The following is an 18,645-nucleotide window of genomic DNA, read 5'->3' as shown; positions in this document are numbered from 1 at the left end:
CAAGCTCCTCCTTGATATTGCCATGCAACTCAGGAGATTGAACAGGTGGGCGTGAGAAAGCAGGCACCAACGAAATATCATTGTGGAGCTCTTCCCGTATAATAGAGCGGATCATGGTGCGCAGATCAGCTTCGGTAGATTGGCTCGGATGCCAGGTGTTGTTTAGCCGGCGCGACTGTCGGAAGCCAAGTCAATGGCAAGTGGCACAAATGTCTCCACCGTGACGGGTTTCTTTGCAGCTAGAGCTGCGTAGGAAAAAGAGCAAATTCCTTTTAAAATATGACCAACACATTAAGCTTCGAACATGGCATTTTTGGTAAAACGAGACGTTGAGTAGCTTCATAGAAGCGTCCCAGCCGTTAAAAGCGCTGACCTGATCGTACTGTTGTAGCAAGTCTTCGACGTTGTCACAGCCGAGACCGGCGAAGACAGGAGGCTCGCGTTGACGTGAAGTAATTGGCCGTGTTTAATGGGTCAAGAGGAGGAAGTGCGCCATGGGACGTCAGCTGCGCAGAAGACTCACGGCCAGCCATCGGATGCACGTCGGTTGCGACAGGCGCCGGAACGGTAGTCAGAGCAGGCGGATGTGACTGCGCCATGGCGGTTGATGTACCGCCAAGAACACGACCGGAACGGAGCTCCAGGGGATGCCGCGTTGAGGACGCTAGGATCAGGACTCACCTCTACCACTTGTGAGGTAGGAGGACACACCAGCAAATTCAATTTTCTATTTCAGATAGGCCGAAGCAGCAGCTACGGACTAGGCGATGCTCATCAACACAACACTACGTCTCCTTCACACGACACGACCACCAATGATGATTACGTTCAGATGAAGATGAAGTTCATTCACAGTGCTTACAACATATATATATATATATATATATATATATATATATATATATATATATATATATATATATATATTGTAGTGTGGTAATCTTCTTCTTTATAGCCACTGCCATGCATCGCGTGCTGACACACTCGAGGACGAAGAAGTTGGTCGCTGCCTTGCTGATTCGCCACGCCTGACGCTCCGCAGCGAGTTCCTCCTGAGCGGCTGAATCCATCTGGGTTTACCGAATAAACACACCCCTACAATTGGTGGAGGTGCGGGGTCTCATCGCTGCATCGAAGACGCCTTGTACACCATCGAGTTTATTGTACTCTCTCACTGCTCACACGACATCATCCTGGGCTACGATTTCCTTTCCACTCATCGTGCCGTTATTGACTGCGCCCGCGCGGAAGTTTCCTTTTTACCTCTTTGTGATACCGTCTTGTGTGATGTCCCTACGCAGTCTGCAAAACTCCTTGTCGCCAATCACACAGACATTCCTCCATTTTCTGCTGCCCTCGTTCCACTCTCCTGTGAAAGCGTTACTACTTCGACTGTTTTCTTCACACCTTCCGACGCCGCTTCACGCCATCCCTGCCTCCTGCTCCCATTTGCTGTTCTGAAGTTCGAAGATGGCCTTAGTGCAATGTACGTCTCAAATCCATTTTCGTGCCCGTCCGTCCTGCTACGCGGCGAGTGTCTCGGTCGTATTGAAGAACTTGATCCTGCGCTTGTAAATACTCTTCCTGCCACACCTACTTCATTAGACGTTAATGTTCTCAGCTCTTGTGATATAGCGACCGCTTCGAGACCACCCGATGTTCTTCAACAAGCTATTGACGCAGATCTTCCACCCACACAACGCGATCAACTCGCCGCTCTTCTACAGAACGTCACTTCTGCCTTCGACCTTCCTCACACCGCGCTGGGTCGCACGTCTGTCGTTACGCACACAATCGACATTGGTACAAGCGCACCTTTACGACATGTCCCTATCGCGTGTCGGCCTCTGAGCGCCAAGTTATTGCTGACAATGTGGACGAAATGCTTCGCCGGGGCGTCATACAGCTATCTAACAGTCCATGGGCTTCTCCGGTTGTTTTGGTCACTAAGAAAGATGGTTCCATCCGGTTTTGCATCGACTACCGTGGGCTAAACAAAATCACGCGCAAAGATGTCTATCCTCTGCCGCGAATCAACGACGCCTTGGACTGTTTACAGGGAGCCGAGTATTTCTCCTCTTTGTATTTGCGCTCCGGCTACTGGCAGGTACCGATGGCTGATGATGACCGCTCGAAAACTGCCTTTATAACACCGGATGGCTTATACGAGTTCAACGTTATGCCCTTTGGCCTTTGCAGTGCCCCAGCCACTTTCGAGCGCCTGATGGACACTGTTCTTCGTGGACTCAAGTGGCAGACCTGTCTTTGTTATCTAGATGACATCGTAGTTTTCTCTACCGATTATTCATCTCACCTTCTCCGCCTAAAGCATAACCTCACTTGTCTCGCCGACGCTGGGCTTCAGTTGAATTTGAAGAAGTGCCACTTTGCCGCTCGAAAACTCACAATTTTAGGCCACGTAGTCTCTAAGGACGGCATTCTTCCCGACCTCACCAAACTTCGCGCAGTTGCAGAGTTCCCGAAACCAACCTCCCTGAAGCAGCTTCGGAGCTTTATCGGCCTCTGCTCCTACTTTCGACGCTTCATCTTGAACTTCGCCTCTATCATTGCTCCTCTGACCCGGCTCCTTGCCGGCAACTCCGACCTTACCGCCTGGACTCCAGCCTGCGATAAAGTCTTCGACACTTTACGCCGCCTTTTGGTTTCGCCTCCCATTCTACGCCACTTTGATCTGACTGCGCCTACGGAGATCCACACTGATGCGAGCGGTATCGGGCTTGGTGCCGTCCTTACACAACGTAAGCCTGGTTACAGCGAGTATGTTGTGGCATACGCCAGCCGAACATTGACGAAAGCAGAGTCCAATTATTCAGTCACAGAAAGAGAATTTTTGGTCATTATTTGGGCCATCGGAAAATTTCGTCCCTATATGTATGGCCGACCGTTTTATGTTGTGACCGAACACCACGCTTTGTGCAGGCTGGCCTCTCTGAAAGACCCATCCGGTCGCCTTGCTCGCTGGGCTCTCCGCCTCCAGGAGTATGACATCCATGTCATTTATCGATCAGGTCTGAAGCCTACGGACGCGGATGCTCTTTCCCGCTCGCCGTTGCCATGTGATACCTCGTCTGACCACGTCTGTGCTTACGATTTGTCGACTCTTGCCACTATCGACATGGCTACCGAGCAGAGGAATGACCCCTGGATCAATGCCCTTTTGGATTTTCTCTCAAGTCCTACTCCCGGTCATTCATCCAAAGCACTCGTCCGGCAAGCCCACCACTTCTCCATTCGTGACGGTCTTCTCTATCGCCGCAATTATTTGCTTGATGGACGGAAGTGGCTTCTAGTCATCCCGCTTCATCTCCGTGCTGACATTTGTGCTGCATTCCATGGTGACCCACAATGTGCTCACGGTGGCGTAGTGAAAGCCTACACGCGCCTACGTCTGCGATTTTACTGGCGTGGAATGTACCGCTTTGTGCGACATTTCGTGCGCTCTTGCGAATCTTGTCAACGCCGAAAAACTCCTCAGAAGTCCCCTGTTTCGTTGCAGCCGTTACCCTGTCCTGCTCGCCCGTTTGACCGCGTTGGCATAGATCTCTATGGCCCTCTTCCTACTACTTCCGCTGGAAACCGGTGGATTATCGTGGCAGTAGACCATCTTACTCGTTACACTGAAACTTCACCGTCACCCTCTGCTACTGCAAGAGACGTTGCTTTGTTCCTTCTCATCAACTCGATTCTCAACAACACGGGACTCCGAAGGAACTGCTCAGTGACCGCGGACGCGTTTTCTTGTCCGACGCTCTTGAGGCCCTACTGAAAGAATGCCGCATCATTAATCGCACCGCTACTTCTTACCACCCACAGACGAATGGCCTGACAGAACGCTTCAACCGTACTCTGAGTGACATGCTGGCCATGTACGTCAACGACGCTCATTCCAACTGGGACCAGGTTCTTCCCTTCGTAACCTAAGCGTACAACACTGCGATACAGACAACCACTGGATTCTCTCCCTTCTTCCTTCTATACGGGCGCGAGCCAACCTGCACAATGGACGCACTTTTTCCCTACCGCCCTGATGTTTCTGAATCGACGCCACTCTCGGACGCCGCCCAGTACGCAGAAGAATGCCGTCAGCTCACCCGTTCGCTTACTATGGAAAACCAGTGGCAACAAAAACACCACTGCGACACCGGCGAGCCTTCTACATATACACCTAACGGCTTGGTGTGGCTCTGGGTCCCTGCTACAACCACCGGCCTTTCAAAGAAGCTTCTTGCTCGATATCACGGTCCATACCTGGTCCTCCAACAAACATCTCCTGTCAACTACGTAGTTGAGCCTGTTACGCCCTCTTCAAACTTGCGTCGCCGTGGACGCGAAACAGTTCATGTGAACCGAATCAAGCCCTACTACGATCCGTCTGTTCTTTTGGCTCCATAAGTCGCCCGGATGGCTCCTTTTCTACCCAGGGGGAAAATGTAGTGTGGTAATCTTCGTCTTTATAGCCACTGCCATGCATCGCGTGCTGACACACTCGAGGACGAAGAAGTTGGTCGCTGCCTTGCTGACTCGCCACGCCTGACGCTCCGCAGCGAGTTCCTCCTGAGCGGCTAAATCCATCTGGGTTTACCGAATAAACACACCCCTACAATATATATATATATATATATATATATATATATATATATATATATATATATATATATATATATATATATATATATATATATATATATATATATATAATATAGCCCTCTTGTTTCATATAGTTTCATATATATTTACATATATGAAACTAGTTCAGGGATGTTAAGAGCCGCCGATTCTGATCTGCAGAATTTTCGTTCAACAGAGGTAATAATTAGTAAAGTATAATTAGCTATTTCTTAATTATTATTTTGAGAAAACAATGTCTCCATACAAAAGTTGCACATTTCGAAAAACGGCTAGCTGCATTGTTTCCATCAGGGTACGACTTACGCCGCCCATTCTATAGGAGCTCAAAAAATGCTCTGACGTGACAAGCTGTTATTTTAAATCATTCGCCAAGTGTTTACCACCATCTTCATCACAGAGATCACGGCCCAAAAAAGCGGATTGTCTCGAGGCTTTAATGTGACGCCGCAGTCACGAGGAAGTTTTTTTTTTTTTTTTTTTTTTTTGTATTGCGCCAGGCGTCGCTTTCGGCTGGTAAAATATTCCTTTACGCAAAAGCTAGTTTGATATGTGGGGTTCTGAAAGTTTGTTTACAAATATTTAGGTAAATGAAATGTTGGTTTTGAATCTCTTTTATCTGCTAAACGAGCGTTTGTTTCAGACAAAATTAATCATAGCCTTAATCTGAAAGGAAAAAAGAAATAAACAACGATTAAGGTATTGGCTTCTTCCGCTAGGCGGCGTTTCCACAAGACTAAGACTAGTCCTCTAGGCGAAACCTCGTATTGCGGACTGAGACTTCCCCGAAGTTCTTCTCTTTTTATTTTGTGTTCTACGAAAAAAGCACCTCCCTGCTCTTTTGTTTTGCATGTATCCTATATTAAAAATATTATTTTGAATGAAAATGGCTAAAATGAAAGCATAAAACTATATGTAATGCTGACAGAAAATAGGTCTTGCCCATTAACGCCTCTAATCAGGGACCCATTTCTCAGCTTTGTTCTCGCGCCATTAATCGTGGCTTTGAGGCAAAACGCATGATGCGTTATTCCAAAAGGCACAAAAGTCAGAAAACATGCTTCAGCGTCCACATGAAAATCCGCTTTAGTATTTAGTTTTTAAGGTACAACTGTAAACTATTTTTCGACCATTCCTACGTTTTGAAGTTCCCCTCACAATAGCCCTTTGTGAAAGCTCTATCTCAAAAAGGGCTTTCAGAAAGGGCTATTGGGAGGGGAACTTCAAAACGTAGGAATGGTCGAAAAATAATTTACAGTTGTACCTTAAAAACTTAACATTGCGGTCATGCTTCTTGAAATGACATAAAGGAAGAGCTCTTGAGAATGGTTCAAAGAAGGAAGACTGACACAATTTCTTGTATGCTATGTGCAGAAGCTAAATATGGATAGAAGTGCCTATACTGATAAAAAAAAAGAAACAACAAGATCTTAATTGAGAAAGCCATAGAATCCGAACTATAGCAATAAAAAATAGTTATTTTCAAACAGTAAATAATTGCATTTCGTTACCAACAGAACAATTATTTCCCTACTCTATTTTTTTTTTTTTCGCGTGTTGAAATGCTCGATACGTGTTCCTTTGCGGGGTAAACCGTAAACGTAATAGTTTAACCTCCATTCCCACTTCCTACCGTGCTGGGATTTGTAAATGCTTACCTGAGCGTCACTCAATGCTCCAAAGGAATTGAGCAGGGACACTCAACACATATCATGTGCGTGTTTTCATATCACCTTTGATGCTTAGAAACTAGGCAGACGGAGTTTTTGGCTTGCTAGTGTGTCGACCCATTTTTTTTTTTTTTTTTTTTTACTGAATGATGAAGGCGATGCTGAATCTATAGGCGCCGTACTCCAATACCACATTTGGCTTATATTTACCTCTGTGTTCCATTTGATTAATTTCCGCTTTTCTGGAACGGACTAGTACCTGATAGCAGTGACAAAGGCACTCGAACAAAAACAAATCAAGACATCAATGACGTCAAAGTTCAGTGCTCCACTCCTGCGACAGAAAACTAAGCGGGAGGCCCACTGCGTATGAATAAATTATGCGGAGTATGTATTAAGTAAACGACCCAAAGAAATAATCTTAATCTTTCCGAAATATCAAACAGGTGGAACAGCGCCGATGTGAACGCTTAAAGGGGATGATGATTTCCACTTGTAATGCCATTCCTGCGAATTTATTGCACATTTCATCTTCCTGCTCGACAACTGCAGGAGGACAACATTTTTAATACATGGTACCGGGCTCATTAACGTCACAAGTGCACCAAGTTTGGCTCACCTAGACCACGAGATCAGTTATCTAATATAAAAAAGTGCTCTCTACCTGGCCCTCATGTTCCTGATACGTCAGGTTTAAATGCAAACGTTGTCTCACAGTACCTGAACGGGAAAGATTCCGGCTTGAAACGCGCTCGGTCTCGAATTTTTCAATAGTAGTGAAAAAATCGGCCGAAAAGTAAATACGTCAGAAAAGATGTATACTCTGTTGTACTTACTCTATGATAGGTGATCACTAATCGCCTTTAATTACGTTGCCTTTTCGCCGACACGCGCCATTTTATAAACTTGTGTATGTACAAGTAAACATAAGACATTTTAACAAACCACCCTATAGGTATACACATAAGCTGAACACGGACTCTGCTGCTCTTTCTTCCGCGATAAAGACTGTCGTCATCGGCGTAGCCTTTGACTTAGCAGATGTCACAAGGAAGGTTTTTGTATTCACCAGCTCCTAGCACAAATTCGTACCTGAAATAGCCCGATGCCACGACTGGCATGACTGCGGAAAAATGAGGATCGATGGAAGGAGAACCTTTTACAATTTTACTTAACACCGTGCTCTTAACATTAGCATCGTGTTAATGAAAGCAAGCTTTAATAGTGTTCGCTCTAAAAAAGCGACAAAAATATGTAACACTAACTGCGCTAGCCAGCATGCATTCGTGTTCGTTTTTTCTACCCTCCAGAGACTGCTCTCGGGGTGCAAATTGACGAAGCTGAGGTGCAACGGACACGCCTTCTTGAAATAAACGATGAGTACGTGAAAATGACTTGCGATACTTATACGGTTCTTGCCAAACTGACATATATATTTCTTTGCCTAACAGAATTGGCGCCAGTGTAATAGCAAGGATGCTGAATCTTCTTCACTGGCCAGACCTAATTTACAACATGACTCAGGAATCGAAGGATTTCAAGCGAAACATCAAGTCAATTCACGACTACAACAGGAAGGTAAGAAAATGTTCAACATTATAAATAATTATTTCACTACTTACTTCATCCCCTTAAGCGGTAAGCGCATAAGGCGACAACCTTACCGATCCGTCGCGCGACGCCGCCTCCAACGCCTATCGTTGCAGCTAGTACACACAGCATGAAGCGACGAGGCTCAGCGACGAGGCTCAGCGACGAGGCTCAGCGACACAGAGGCGCGTTTTCAGCGTTGCTCTGTTACCGCCGCCTTGTCGTTCGGTCAAGGGAATTGCAATAACTCTCTATCCCGTCTTTAACACTAAACAGCTTGATGTACGATAAAACACTGATGAAATTTTTTGTAACGCATCGCACTTTAAAGGGTCACAGCGCAGCGGTGCGCTACTTAACTACGATGCCGACTTACATTGCAAGCAGTGACTTTCTCCTGCTCCTTTCGAAAGTTAACAATATCTAGCCACACTAATTTTTTTCTTTTACTACCTTCCAAGCTATTACCGAAATGTCTCGATGCGCTCATAATACACGGACCAGATGAAGTAAGCGTCTAACAGGCACCCGGTTATTCGCCCAAATCGTACTAGAAAAACAAACTTCACCCGCAAAAAAAAAAAAAGAAAGAAAAAGTTGAGCACCCCAAAGCCTTCTGCGATTGGCTGCCTCGCGAGCTGCTTCCGGAAGACACGTGAAATTCCCAAACCGGACTAGGAAAACAAACTTCACCCGCAAAAAAAAAAAAAAAAAAAGCCAGAACGGAAGTTGAGCACCCCAAAGCCTTCTACGATTAGCTTCCTCACGAGCTGCTTCCGGACGACACGCGAAATTTTTTGAAAACCCAGAAACCTAGCGACAGCGACGAGCGGCAATGCTTTGGCGGCCCTCAGCCCGACGCGCGGCGTGTCGCAGGGAATTGTCGCCTCATGCGATTAGCGTTTTATGGTAGTTATACATGCACGCTGTTTAAAATAGTTTTAAGTAAACCTAAATTAGGATTTAAAAGTATTAAGTAAGGAATATTAAAAGCATTAGCATGCATTCTCGTCCCAAACTACTTTTTGTGCTTTCGATGATTTCAGATTGTAAAGCAAAGGATAGCAGAGTACAAAGTGGGAAAAGTGGGAGCTGACTCAAAGAAGTCATTTCTGGACGTTCTGCTTCATATGCACATGGTGGATGGCACCCTAACGGAAGAAGATGTCAGGAATGAGGTCACATCTATATTTATTGGCGTACGTTCCCCTCTTTTTGACTCTCTTTTTGACATATGGTCACCTGCAGAAATTTAGTAGCCACAGGTTGATGTACTCTGAAGGAGGTAGATGCAACCCATTCAGGTAAGAGGAAGCCGTTCAAGAATACTTGCTGACGCCGCGCCTAAATCCAGTACGAGAACTTTTGAAGTATTCCAGAATGCTAATAAAACTGCACTACACGTCTCAAACAGCACGTGTGTGTGTGTGTGTGTGTGTGTGTGTGTGTGTGTGTGTGTGTGTGTGTGTGTGTGTGTGTGTGTGTGTGTGTGTGTGTGTGTGTGTGTGTGTGTGTGTGTGTGTGTGTGTGTGTGTGTGTGTGTGTGTGTGTGTGTGTGTGTGTGTGTGTGTGTGTGTGTGTGTGTGTGTGTGTGTGTGTGTGTGTGTGTGTGTGTGTGTGTGTGTGTGTGTGTGTGTGTGTGTGTGTGTGTGTGTGTGTGTGTGTGTGTGTGTGTGTGTGTGTGTGTGTGTGTGTGTGTGTGTGTGTGTGTGTGTGTGTGTGTGTGTGTGTGTGTGTGTGTGTGTATGTGTGTGGGTGTGTGCGTGTGCCGCTCAGATGGACTTAACGTTTACCTTTATTATTGCAATAGTAGCACAGCGGAGTAATTTATATAACATTCCTAACTCAGTTAAAAATTGTCCCTCCTGAGATTTTTAGTATTATTTTATCTTATTTTTTCCAGAAATGTTTTCAGATAGAAACTTTTCGCGTTTCTCTTCGAATCGATATGCGGTAACGTCGGGGCTGTTTGTTTCTGGGCGAGTGAGGTCAGTAGCATCAACTCTCATAATCCTTACTCAAGGAGAAAAGTGGGAAATTATCATTTGGCAAATTTTCTAAAGAGGCGCAACAGAAAAACGAGTTGCTCTGAGATTAGCGTGTTGTGTTGTGATTTATCGAATGAAAGCATTATGTGGTTGTTACAGGAAACTGCGCGTATAAATAACCTTTTGCTTGTTTTGGTACCTACCGATTATGCTACCAGTAATATGAACATACAGTTGATACCAGATCCGCATTTGCTTCCCCTTCCCGCTCGTTCCGCTTAATTGGACGGTGCCGGAGGCATCATTCAGTCACTCTATGTCCTCACACTGCTTTAATGAGGGTCACAAAGTTCTAACGAGTATCGCATGCTCTTGAACGGGAAGAATCCGGCCTGTTGCAATTTCAGAGGACAATTCGTTGTACGGAAGGCTAACGATGAACCAAATCTCTTCTGCGAAGAGGTCTTTGTTGATTGAGGCCAAATATTATGCAGGCATAACAGAAGTACTTGCTGCATGGCTAGTTTCTTCATGATATTCATTGGAATGGCGCAAGGGCACAATCACAGGAAAGAAAACGAACAGAGAGAGCGCCTACTACCAACTGAGTTGATTGCGGAAGACACCGCCTTTTACGTGCCGGTGTACATCCGAGACATAACGCTGCGAATGTGATAGCTCTTCCTTTGCTACATCATGTTTCCGTTTTTGTGTGTTGTTGTTTTTGCAACGTTCTATTTCTGATTTACATACATCGGCATATAAAAGGTGGTGTCTTCCGCAATAAACACAGTTGCGGTCTTTCTTTCCGTCTTCATTCCTGTGACAATGTCCTCGCGCCATTATAATGAATTGACATAGTAGACCTGTTAAGAAGGGTACACTGTCAAAATTTTCATACGAAAACACAAAAAATAATCGCCACCATCGTCCCCTCTCCCGAAAGAAAGAAAGAAAGAAAGAAAGAAAGAAAGAAAGAAAGAAAGAAAGAAAGAAAGAAAGAAAGAAAGAAAGAAAGAAAGAAAGAAAGAAAGAAAGAAAGAAAGAAAGAAAGAAAGAAAGAAAGAAAGAAGCCTGAAACTTTTCTACTCCCACCTCAAGGTGCATTCAATTTTTTCCTGAATGCAAAATGTTGATCTCTTTCTCTTAAAGACCTTTCGAAACATTTTATTTGTTTTCATGTTTATTAAGCTGCTTTGCAGTTCCGATGAGAGCCGTGTGTCTCATAAATTTACACGGTCAATAATTGTAAAATATATTACAATGTTGGTACACTGGAACGCCGACAATTGCAATTGTTTGCACTAATATAATACGTCCGCCCTTTAGCATAGCATGGGATTTTGGAGGCATTTCGTGGCGCCTCAGTGGCAGGCTCTAGTTTGCATCAAAAACAAAATAATTGAAAACATGGAAAGTAGAAAATATACACCAGGTCTGTTTACAGATATTCAGAAAGCATTTGATTCTATGCAGTTTGATTTATTACTGAGAAAATTATCGAGACACGGAGTGCGAAGTATAGACTTAGATCTTATAATTAGTTACCCTCTTGATGGATATCAGGTGGTCAAGAGTAGCGACGCAGTAGCATGGCTTGCGAAGCTAAAACAAGGAGTACCATAAGAATCCATATAAGGTCCATTATTGTTTCTCATTTTTATTAATGAGATTGTTGAGATAGACAGTTCATCTGGAATTATAATGTATGCAAATGACACTGATATTTTCTTCTCTTCACATAATTTACTGACATTAGAATCTTCTGTAGACACCTGCCTTGCACACCTGTCAAACTGGTTAAGGAACAATTAATTGATTGCACCCAAATACTTCTAAAACTACATGTATCATATTTATTTCTATCAACAAACTTTTACCAATAAACTCGCTGTAAAATTTGAGGACACTTAATAAATCAAGTAAAGGAGGAAAAGTTTCTCGAGGTTTGCTTTCATGAAGAGCTGAGCTGGTCTACTTACATAAAAAACTTAAGCACGGATTGAGCCCGTAATTTGGATTTCATACCTCTTTGGCTAAAAAAGAATATTTATTTCGCCCTTTTCTACTCCAAACATATGGTTTGAGTGTTTATTATACAATTATAGTAAGCTCACTACTTTACAAAAGAAAGTATTGTGATGCTTTGAATCTTTTCATGGAAGCATACATGATTTTAAAACAGCTCCACTCTTAAAAGCATGCTAAGGCGGGTCAATTATATGATTTAAAGCTATCGCAAACAATACACCAGAAGAAATTTCACGAAAATAAAGACTCTGAATATGCTAAATATCTTTTAAGGAACCGAAAACTCCGCACACCAAAAGTAAGGACAAATTATGGAAAGAAAAGAATGGCTTATCAAATACTTGCAACCCTAAATAAATTTCAAGGAATGTTAGTCTTTGAATGTACAGCATGTGTGTTTAAATGCCATATTACTATTACATTGTTGTACTCTGGTGTATATCCACAGAAATAGACTTCCTTCCTTTTGGAGAATAATCATTGCGTAACTAAAAGTTTGCTGTGCATCTTGTCTTGTCACCCTGTTTTTGTGTTCATTTTACGTTATGTGTAAATTTTTTCACAGTCTACAAATGCAATGCGTCTTAGTTTGTGCTATTACACAACAGAGATATTTGTGATATGTTGAACGAAATTAAGCTAATATCCTGTAATCTGTAGTGTTTTGTTTTGTGCTATTGTACGTGTGAAAAGTTTTTGTAATTGTATAACAGGATCCTGTTATATACCTGGTCAGAAAAATATTGTCATTTAAATATATGCTGCAGCATCAGTCTGATCTGCATAGGGACAGAGGCCTCGTCAGGCACCAAGTGCCTTTACCTTATGTTCCTGCGTCAGGGATTTTATTTGTCCGCTGTAAAAAGGTGGAAAAAAAAATAAGACACGCTGTTTGATTGTTCCAAAATTGGATTTGCAATCCACAGCCCACACATTATTGCGTGCGCTGTTAAGTCTCTCATTTATTCAGAGAAACCTTCATCACAGTTTCCTGTATGGGCTGCCTGGGAACCACTCCCCTGCAAATATATACTCTATTTATGTATGACTTCAATACTTTCAAAAAAAAAACACCATTCTATGTAGCCGTCTTGCAATTGCTTGCCAACGGGGAATGGAGAATTCGTACTTCGGCCAAAGCACTAGTAAATGTGCAGTGCACTAGTTCTTATTAGAAGCGTTTCTTCTCTACTAATTGATTGTTTCTCTGATATATACGTTGCTGAAGGTAAAATGGACTCAATACCTCTAATCGGCAATCATGTCTTATACCCCAGCTTGCGTTTTGTTGCAAGCTAGGCATCGTTTTGATTGCAAAGAAAATGTTGCGAAAAAATATGTTTTCCGGTTCAAGAAACATTATTTGATTGGGGGCATAGAAGCTAATTTTCTGTTTGCTAAACCTAAACTTAAGCTCAACACTTTTCCTGTTGTTCCGCAATTATTGTGGCTTTACTGGGTCATAACTGCTTGAATCCAGCAAAACGAAATTTAACAGAAGAGAAGCAAAAAATGTGTGGAATTTCACGAGACTTGTGGTGAGCATTGGAAACTTTCATAATATTCTTAAAAAACTTTATAAAATAGCCTGCTGCCTTCTAAGTAGGATGCAATTTTAAAGAAAACTGCAGTTGCTAAATATTACGCGAGGTGAACTAGTACTCTTGTGAACACTAAGTAGAATCAACTTATTTATATTCAGCTGTATGAAAAGGCGCCGAAATCGTTGAGCTTATAATTTCGTCAGATTGTTTGCTTTCTATTTAGGTAACCAGAAAAGCGTTTAACAAAAGACCAGTTTTTGTAGTGGAGGAATGGCGTGTGGTGGTTGCTGCAGGTTTTAGATATATCCTACTATAGGACAGTTGTCAAACGTGCGAATGCATTTTAGGAACACTGTAGATTTTCTGACAAACATTTTTGTATTTTTTCACCTTATAGGGCTTCGAGACAACAGCCAGCGCCATCGTATATACTCTTTTCTTATTAGGCAATCATCCTGAGGTAGAAGCAAAGGTCCTCGAGGAAATTGACGGCATTTTTGGAGACGACAAGGAGAGAGATGTAACCATCGAGGATATAAAACAGCTGAAATACATGGAGTGCGTTTTCAAGGTACGACCGCTTTTAAAACCGAAATAGGGGCTCCATTCGCCGTTCTTTCTTGTTTAAATCATTTGGTCAACAGCGCCTATAAGTCCGTTATGTTTTTTTTTTTTTTTTTTTTTTTTTTTTTTTTTTTTTTACTGTTCGAAAGTTAGAACGCTCAGTTCTTATTCTTTCAATAAAATATTATCTAAACGGATATCATATAACACTATCTTTCTGGCTCCTTCCAGGAATCCATGCGGCTTTATCCTCCAGTTCCCTTAATTGCCCGCAATGTCGACGAGGACATGAAAATTGGTGAGAAAGCTTGTTTTAATAGTGCACTGCGGGTGCCCTCGAATAAATGCAAGATAGTGCTCTAAAGGCCATCATGGGTGCTCTTGAGGTTCAGCGTCAGGTATCTTATTCGGCCAATAGGTTATCCCCACTGTTCTCAGCTCAACAGATCTCATTAAAGCAGGCGGCCACTTGGCCACAATTTTTATGCGCGTGTATGGTAATTGCGCTCAAGGTCTTATCAGTGAAGCAGCACCTGCTACCAGGTGCCTTTTTTTTAAATACGACAGAGAACATGCAGAAAGAGGGAATGCTTGACAATTTCAAGAAGAAATGAACAAGTGTTCAAAAAAAAAAAACCTTGCTAGCCAACATTTTGACAAGAGGGCTTTTCTCCGTCGATTGTTCAGATAAAAAGCCATTTTGCTTCTCAGAGGCTGGCCCTGCCTCTGAGAAGTGAGCTCCCACCGAAAATTTCTTCTTTGTCATCACTCGTGGGGGTACAGAAAGCAGCTACCCATTTCAGATGAGCGAACGTCAGTTAATGAAGGAAACAAAGCGAATCACGACTTCAGCAATAAGAGGCAGATTTCAATGCCTCTCTCTCTCTATCTCTCTCAAGTGAACACTTTATTCTGAGCTGAAAGCAGTGTGAATGCCATAAATATTTATTTTCGATCAGTTTGAAAGTGTGTGGATATTTAGCAATTACCGGATCTCTGCTGAGTTCCTCCGTTCTTTATCACCATGAAGAAGGGATGACCGATGATACAGTGACACTTGGCAAGCTTATGATTCGGCACGAAGAACATTTTAGAGAGCAATAACTGCCACATCCGGGGCCAGGCTAAACGAAAGCAGAAAGATGAGCACACCTATAAAATTAAAAACCTGTAAAATTAAAAATGTGTGGCCGCGGTCTATGTGTACTGCGGAGACCACAGATGAGTAAAAAGAGATGCTATCTTTCTTCTTTAAATTTGACTTTCGAAGTTTCCCCACTTTAAACATGCCATCTTACTAATGGTTTCTGCGCCGCATTGGCGATCACAGTGGAATAAATTTTCTGTGCGGTTATGACACTTGGCTACCGTAGAACTTACACGTGTAGGGGTGGGTTTATTCAGTTGACGCAGATTGATTCAGCTGCTCGGGATGAACTCGCAGCGGGGCGTAAGGCGTAGCGATTCACACAGACAACGACCAACTTCTTCGTCCTCGACCGCGTCAGCACGCGATGCATGGCAGTGGCTATGAAGACGAAGATTACCACACTACACATGCTAAAAATATGAAGATTGAGAATATTTGCCCATACATCACCGCGCAACATGAGGGAGGATCAAGCTCATTTATGCGGCAGGCAGAAAAGGTGCAGTCTCATTTTCTTCGTTTTGGGGTTCCACGTTTCTTTTTTATTTTGAATTGGAAGAATAGCTGGGGGATAGCTAGACTGCAGAGTAGGTCCATGGGTGAATGTTAGTATATACGGATGTGACTTACTATTTTCGTAGAATAGTGTAAACAAAACAAAAAAAGAAAAACACTCCTACTCCAGGGTTTTTCTAGTGTTTGCCCCACTCGTCACCATTGTTTTTTTCTGATATCTGTGATTCGGTTTGCTTTCCCTAAAGACAAAGTACGTATTTTCCACCCCTTCCTGGGCTAGGAAAAGAATAAATGACTTAATCGTTATTTCCTTAAAGGGGATGCTTACTTTCAAGTAAACCTAAATATTTCATCAGCAACCAAATATTCCTGAGAGCAGACATTACTCGGGAGACACTGCATAATACGCTCTCTATTTAGAGCTTGATAAGACTAATCAGACAACGGAGCTATAGGGACAATTTGTTCGCATAACGCTGATGTCGCTGTTCCTGCTGCTGATGACGCGATACAAAACACACTACATTGCGAAATGATAATATGCTTGTGTTCTTGCTCAAGGAGAGCTCTCAACCGATGGATTGGGATTTTGTTATCACAAAAATTTGCAGGTCAGTTAGTCAGTTAGCGCTCGGTAAATGGCAATGCCATTCATGCAGTAGTCCAAATTTTCTTACGATAGCCCCAGCGCGAGGTACAAAATTGCTTCGTGGACGCAATTTTTGTTTTTTCATAAACGTAGTTTTTGCACGATCCTATGAATATAAAGCATTGGCGGGCTGCTACATAGACATCGGCCTGTATTAAACTTTTTAAGCATTTCGTATGTATTGTGCTTGCGCCTATTTTAAACAGTGTTATGTTCCGGCTCTGAGCATTGTGTTAGTAAAACACCGGTATTACACAAAATGAATTGTGTTTTCCAGTTTAATAATTTTGACTGACGTTATTTTGCTCAATACAGGGGAACATATTGTGCCCAGGGGAACCGTCGCAGTAGTAGGCATCTACTTCGTACAAAGACACCCCAAATACTTCGAAAAGCCTGACTGCTTTATACCGGAGCGATTCCTCGACACCAAAGATAAGAACCCGTATTTGTACATCCCATTCTCCGGTGGATCTAGGAATTGCATTGGTAAGTCTCAAAGTGAAAATATTAAACGAAAACATTTTAAAGATCTTGGCAAAGGTAGTTCCTTTCGCGAACCGAAAAACAGGAATTGCCTTCCCAAATTTTTATCACTGCGTCAGGACGAAATAAATCAGCGACTTTCAACACATCGCTTTGAGAGAAAACCGCAAGTGCGCTTTAATTATGTTAATTTAAATTCATGCGAGACATCTTAATTGGCTTCATATTATGAAATTCTCAATTACATTTTGAATAATCCAAGCGTTAATTAAACGAGTGCGACAGGACAAAACCTCACTTTCCATGAAACTTGAGACGTATATTAAGGAACTTCTTGGCTGCTTTTTATTCCTTCGACTAATCCATATTTACTTTCTGCGAGCGACTGAGCCCAACACTCGTTAGTAAAGAACATGTTGAATATTCAAATCACTCGTCAGAAATCGGTTTTGATTTGTTTTTTGTTTTTTTGTTTGTTTGTTTTTTCTTTAATTATGAAGTAGCAGATTAACCCAATATTGGGGATCATATCACTCAATAACTTTTTGGGTTTTAATGCTTCAGCGACTCATTGACTATAAGTAGACATTTTCCAAGAGATTAGAATAACTTGTAGTCCACTGAGTTTTCACAGATCGCGTCAATAAATAGATTTCAAATTTATTTTTGGCAGCTTCCTTTTGAACTGAACTGAGTCAATTTAGTTTCTAGTCCGACATATCAAACAAGAAAATACTGACATTTTATAGACTAAACGCAATAACTTTTGAATATTTACAGAGTGTTTATAGACCCGATAAATGATTAAAAATATGAATTCTACCTCAATGGGCATTTTTGTAAGGGCATTCGCCTTAAATATTCATTTTGTGCCACTGCTCTATTAGGCAGAGAAAATGTAGTTTATTTTCACTTTGCTCCCCCGAAATTATGATAATAAGGCAATTGTGGGGCAGTTTAACTTTACGCTTGTTCGAGTAGCCACTTTTTTTTTCTTCTTTTTTTTACCAGGGCAAAGGTTTGCGAACCTGGAAGAAAAGATCCTGCTGACGCAGATCATGCGGCGCTATACGATCACCTCGAAGCTTCGAATGGATCAGCTGCAACTATCCGTCGAGGTGGTTCTCAAAGCGATCCAAGGAATTGAAATTCAAATCAAGCCACGTGAAAAGGTCAAGAAAGAAGCGCAAAGCCTCCCAGTGGACGCTCATTCTGACTAAGAGTTAGGCAGTGGAGATCCACTTTGACACAGAGAGAAGTACAGACAGCTTGAATGTGAGAATCTGTAACTACTGCACAGTTTAACGTCTAAAGTTTAGTTTAATTTAATATATCATGAATTCATTGAAAAGTTGCTTCCTTCATGTTGAGAGCTATGATTTGCAATAAAAATGATTCCAAGAGACTATAATTTCTTTTCAATCGTTTCAATCATATAAACATATACACATTTTTGTCAGAAATGTGTGATGGCATCGTCCCACATTTCGAAGCCAAGCTTGCATCAGTATCAAAAAAGTTACGCATTTCCCTCAGAATCAGCCTATTACAAAAGAAACCGTTTACGTAAAGACTACTCGTCACGGTTAAGCAGTGCCAGCTGATAGTTGCCAGAGCGGAGTTAACGCCGGTAGTATGCAGCGTAGCACTTTAATTTTCACTTGCCCAGATAACACGCCTGCAATACGATCCATCAAGCTCAGTACCGTGAGTAAAATATTAATGAATAAAAGACGAAGATACAAGCCTGGCGGCAGTATGAATTTCGACATCAACTAAACCTATTTAAAAACATTTTTACTGAAGCACC

At 42.4% G+C, this 18,645-nt stretch overlaps 1 protein-coding gene across 1 annotated transcript in view; it reads left to right on the top strand.

Annotated features, from left to right (window-relative positions):
- The window catches only part of LOC146203482 (cytochrome P450 4V2-like), a 32,767-nt gene extending 14,534 nt beyond the window's left edge, over positions 1 to 18,233 (top strand). Inside the window, exons 5-11 of the mRNA XM_084585705.1 lie at positions 7,628 to 7,697; positions 7,769 to 7,895; positions 8,954 to 9,106; positions 13,868 to 14,041; positions 14,266 to 14,332; positions 16,665 to 16,838; positions 17,847 to 18,233. Coding sequence (XP_084441831.1) covers positions 7,628 to 7,697; positions 7,769 to 7,895; positions 8,954 to 9,106; positions 13,868 to 14,041; positions 14,266 to 14,332; positions 16,665 to 16,838; positions 17,847 to 18,055 — 974 coding nt within the window. The 3' untranslated portion in view covers positions 18,056 to 18,233. The remainder of the gene's footprint in view (positions 1 to 7,627; positions 7,698 to 7,768; positions 7,896 to 8,953; positions 9,107 to 13,867; positions 14,042 to 14,265; positions 14,333 to 16,664; positions 16,839 to 17,846) is intronic.
- Positions 18,234 to 18,645: the final 412 nt, after the last annotated feature.

The sequence above is a fragment of the Amblyomma maculatum genome, chromosome 1, assembly GCF_055883805.1.
Source record: "Amblyomma maculatum isolate TAMU_Amacu chromosome 1, ASM5588380v1, whole genome shotgun sequence".
Classification (NCBI taxonomy): domain Eukaryota; kingdom Metazoa; phylum Arthropoda; class Arachnida; order Ixodida; family Ixodidae; genus Amblyomma; species Amblyomma maculatum.
Note: the sequence above shows the minus strand (reverse complement) of the source record. Positions and strands in the feature narration are given on the sequence as shown.